The 4,291-nt window shown below is 56.5% G+C and overlaps 1 protein-coding gene across 1 annotated transcript in view; it reads left to right on the forward strand.

Moving 5' to 3' along the window:
• Positions 1-3,187: 3,187 nt before the first annotated feature.
• TMEM151B (transmembrane protein 151B) overlaps positions 3,188-4,291 on the forward strand; it is a gene marked incomplete at its 5' end in the record, with an annotated part of 1,427 nt that continues 323 nt past the window's right edge. The window contains one exon of the mRNA XM_010174149.2: positions 3,188-4,288. Coding sequence (XP_010172451.2) covers positions 3,188-4,288 — 1,101 coding nt within the window. The remainder of the gene's footprint in view (positions 4,289-4,291) is intronic.

Genomic DNA, 4,291 nt, shown 5'->3' on the forward strand with positions numbered 1-4,291 from the left:
CTTTTAGAAATCCCACCAGCATGGGCGATGTGTATGTGTTTTACCTCAGAAGCCTAGGACAGCACCGGGTTGTAAACAGTTTACAGCAGGGGTTAGCGTGACCCTGTAAAAGCGCTGCAGTATCTAAATGCTGCGTAGTCCTAGGAGGAGACTAATGCATGGACTAGAGCCCTGCTAACACAGTTCCTGGAACCAAGCCTGGGCTGCATCGCACTCCCTGCCGCCCTGCCCTGGGTGGGTAACCGCAGCGGGGCTGGCCTGCATCTCCGCAGGGCAGCAGTCAGCATCGTCCTTCTCCTGAGCAGGATGATGCAGGCAGTGCGGGATGTGAGGGGCTGGGGAGTGACTGGGACCTGGATTTTGCTTTTCCAAGATGGACCTGGCTGAAGACCTGCCTCCCTGATGCCCCTTCCCCAACTTGTCGAATGAGTGAGCTGAATGCTTTGCTTTATTCCTCATGCTCCATTTGCAGTTTCCCCCCCAAAAAGGCACTGTTTCCATGCAAGCCCTCTCACCCCACAGACACCCCAGGGCTAGTGCGTGCCTTGCATCTCCTGTGTAGACCCCTGTGCTCCTCCTTTGGCTGAGCAGTTCCCTTAGAGCCTGACAGCCAGGGCTGCTGCTACCGGGGAGGATTTGCAGCGCAGAAGGCAGCTGTGGGAGAGGAAAGTTCAACCCCCTGGGTAGTGGCACAGCAGTCCAGGCAGGAGAGCTGAGCAAAGGCAGAGGGATCTGGGCAGGCTCTTGTAACCGCAGCGTGGACCTGAGCAGGGAGGGCACAGCTCAGGCAGCTCTGCCTGCTGGGTGTCCCCTCTTCCTCTCCTTGCTCCCTTTTCTCTTACCCACAGTTCCCTTCTTGCCCCATGACTGTGAGGCTGCTGCAGTGGAGGGTTGCACTGGGAGGACTGGGGTGCACATGTGTCCGTACTGGAGCTGCTGAGCAGAGCTGCCCTGCACCCCTCGCTGCTGCCTGCAGACCAGTGCTTCCCCACCTGCCCTGCCCTGGGCTCCGTGTCTCTGTCACCATCTCTGGCTCTCAAACGGTTGCCCCAAAGAGGGAGCCTCGGTGCTACTGATGCTCTGGACCCCCAGTGGGACGTGCCATCATTCTCCTGGCCACTGCTTTGGATGTGCCTCCTGCTCTCCTCATGGCAGGGTGGCTGCTGGGCGAGCGGAAAGGGAAGCCTTCTGCCTGCGGGAGAGAAACCTCTGTTGGAGATTTGGGCTGGATCCAGCCCTGCTAATCACAGTGGCATAAGTCCCACTGGCATGGGGTGGACCAAGCTTTGGCAAGGTGTAGGGAGGAAAGATAGCATGTGGGACTCTAGAGGACCAAGGCAGGGCTGAGGGGCTATTCAGGGAGAGCAGGGGGGATTTCTTAGAGGAAAGATGAGGCCCAGATCTGTCCCTAGACCTGCCGGTGACATTGTGATCTCAGGTTCTTGCTTTAATTTCCCTTTTCACGCAAGAGTGAAAATGACCCCCCTGCTTTCTAGCAGCATGAGCCCATTAAGCTCTTTGGGATCCCTGAATGAAAGACCTTTCCAGCCCAGTGTGGTCAGGAATGAAGGAGGGATGGGGCCAGGTTTGGACTTCACTGCTTGGAGTGGTGTCATTACAGCTGGTGTTAGCCCCTACAACAGCAGAGGTGAGCTCAGGGGCCATGCTGCATGCAGCTGGGGAGGGAAAGCAAAGCTGAAAGCCTCTTGGTGAGTTTAGTGGCATCTACACAAGGCTGGGGTTCTTGCCCTCCTCTCTCAATTTGCACCTTTGGGGCTTGCTGGGCTGGATGGTATTTGTGCTGGCTGAAATTTTTAGCATAAGAAAGCAAATAACCTCTCTGCATGTTCTCCCTTTGGGTGTGATACTGTCAGGTCTCACTGACCAAGCTGGGTCAATACTTGAGACGTCAGGGTGTTCCAGAGAGTGACAGAGGTTTCCTTAAGTGGAGGGTTCTCCCAGGTGTTTGTGAAGCCCTGCATGGTTCATATGATGAAGGCAGCAGTGCAATCTCTTTTAGAAGTCCTATTGCTGAAGTCCTGCCCTTTCCTCACCATGAAAGACCTGCGAGCAGGTTTTACAGAAGTGTGGGCTATCACACCCAAATCCCAGTGCAAGCAGGGATTTGCTGGCAGCTGTGACCACTCACCTTCCCTGCTGCTGCAGAGCAGTGGGGTGCTCTTCTCTTCCAGCCTGAACACCTTTTAGGACATTATTCCTTATTTACTTTCTCTCCCACCAGAGGTGGCTGTGTTTCAGTTGTGGAAAAGGACTTTCCCATTTGTGTGGTTTATAAAGCACTTGAGAAGCACTTCAGAGCACTTGGGGTGCCAAGTGTTGTGGTGGGAATTGCCATTACCAAACAGAGGCCTTTCCAGCTGCAGAAGGTCCATTTCTCCACCTTACAGGCACCCCAGGCTGCTTGTTCTGTCCTGGTAGGAGAAATCAGAATGTTGCTGTTGGTCGTTACTGGGAACGGGTGAGAGACTTGTGGGTGAGATGCCGTGGGATGAACTGTGTTGAGGTGTTCAGGTGGGATGACCCATCTGTTAGAGCTGCCAGGGCTGGTGGGGTGGGTGCAGAAGCCAAGGTATGTGGAGGAGATCCCCCAGCCTCCATCTCACTGTGTTTCAGTACCCCTCCCTGGGACATGGCAGCAGTGGGGTTAATCCATGTTGAAGAAGGGGGATTGCTTGGGGTGCAGGCCAGCAGAGTTGCCCTCTGCTGCTCTCCTCCACATCCAGCTGGGCTCTGGCTGTCTCCCAAGGAGGGGCAGACCCTCACAAAGGGAAGCAGGGCTGAAAGCTGCTGGCACTGTGGGACTGTCATCCTGGGAGAGATCCTGGCCTCTGGCCTGCCCGCTGAGGCTAGGAGCCCTACAGCATCCTCTGTTTTGTCCCCACAGAATCACAGAATGGTAGGGGTTGGAAGGGAACTCTAGAAATCATCTAGTCCAACCCCCCTGCCAAAGCAGGCTCACCTAGAGCAGGTTGCACAGGATCACAGCCAGGAGAGTTTTGAACATCTCCAGAGAAGGAGACTCCACAAGCTCTCTGGGCAGAGAGGTCCCCATTCACAGAGCTAGAGGTGCCACCATGGCACCCTGCTGCCTGCTACCGTTCCACCTGCTGCTGCAGCCTACTGACTTCTCTCTTGTTTTCTCTCCCCTTCTCCTGGTACCCCGGAGCAGCAGCGGCCAGTGAAGCAGTCTCTCAGCAAGTCCCTGTGCCGAGAGTCCCACTGGAAATGCCTGCTGCTGTCCCTTCTCATGTACGGCTGCATGGGAGCCATGACCTGGTGCCACGTCACCAAGGTGACCCGGCTGACCTTTGACAGCGCTTACAAGGGCAAGTCTATGATGTACCACGACAGCCCCTGTTCCAACGGCTACGTCTACATCCCCTTGGCCTTCCTGGTGATGCTCTACGTGGTGTACCTGGTGGAGTGCTGGCACTGCTACACCCGCAACGAGCTGCAGTACAAAGTGGACGTGGAGAGCGTGCACGAGCGCGTGCAGAGGATGCAGCAGGCAACCCCCTGCATCTGGTGGAAGGCCATCAGCTACCATTATGTCCGCAGGACCCGGCAGGTTACCCGCTACCGCAATGGGGACGCCTACACCACCACCCAAGTGTATCACGAGCGGGTCAACACCCACGTGGCAGAGGCCGAGTTTGATTATTCCAATTGTGGAGTTAAGGACATCTCCAAGGACCTCATTGACTTGGAGAGCTACCCGGCCACACGGCTCCGCTTCACCAAGTGTTTCAGCTTTGCTAACGTGGAGTCGGAGAACTCCTACCTGACCCAGCGGGCCCGCTTCTTCACGGAGAACGAGGGCCTCGATGACTACATGGAGGCCAGGGAGGGGATGCACCTCAAAAATGTGGACTTCAAGGAATACATGGTGGCCTTTTCCGACCCAGACAACCTGCCTTGGTACGTATCCCACTATGTCTTCTGGGTGGCGGCTCTGCTGACCCTATCCTGGCCCCTGCGGGTGCTAAATGAGTACCGCACCTCCTACGTCCATTACCACGTGGAGAAACTCTTTGGGTTTGACTATGTGGCGGTGACACCAGCCGAGGAGCGCTCCTTCTGCCGGAGGATGCCCCGTGTCAACACGGTGGACAGCACCGAGCTGGAATGGCACATCCGATCCAACCAGCAGCTGGTGCCCAGCTACTCGGAAGCGGTCCTGATGGACTTGGTGGGGCTCTCTGGCTGCACCAGCTACTCCGCTTGCCGGTACGGGGGCTACCGGCCGAACCGCGAGCGGTGCCCCAGGACT

This window comes from Antrostomus carolinensis, unplaced genomic scaffold (assembly GCF_000700745.2).
Source record: "Antrostomus carolinensis isolate BGI_N321 unplaced genomic scaffold, ASM70074v2 scaffold32898, whole genome shotgun sequence".
Lineage (NCBI taxonomy): Eukaryota > Metazoa > Chordata > Aves > Caprimulgiformes > Caprimulgidae > Antrostomus > Antrostomus carolinensis.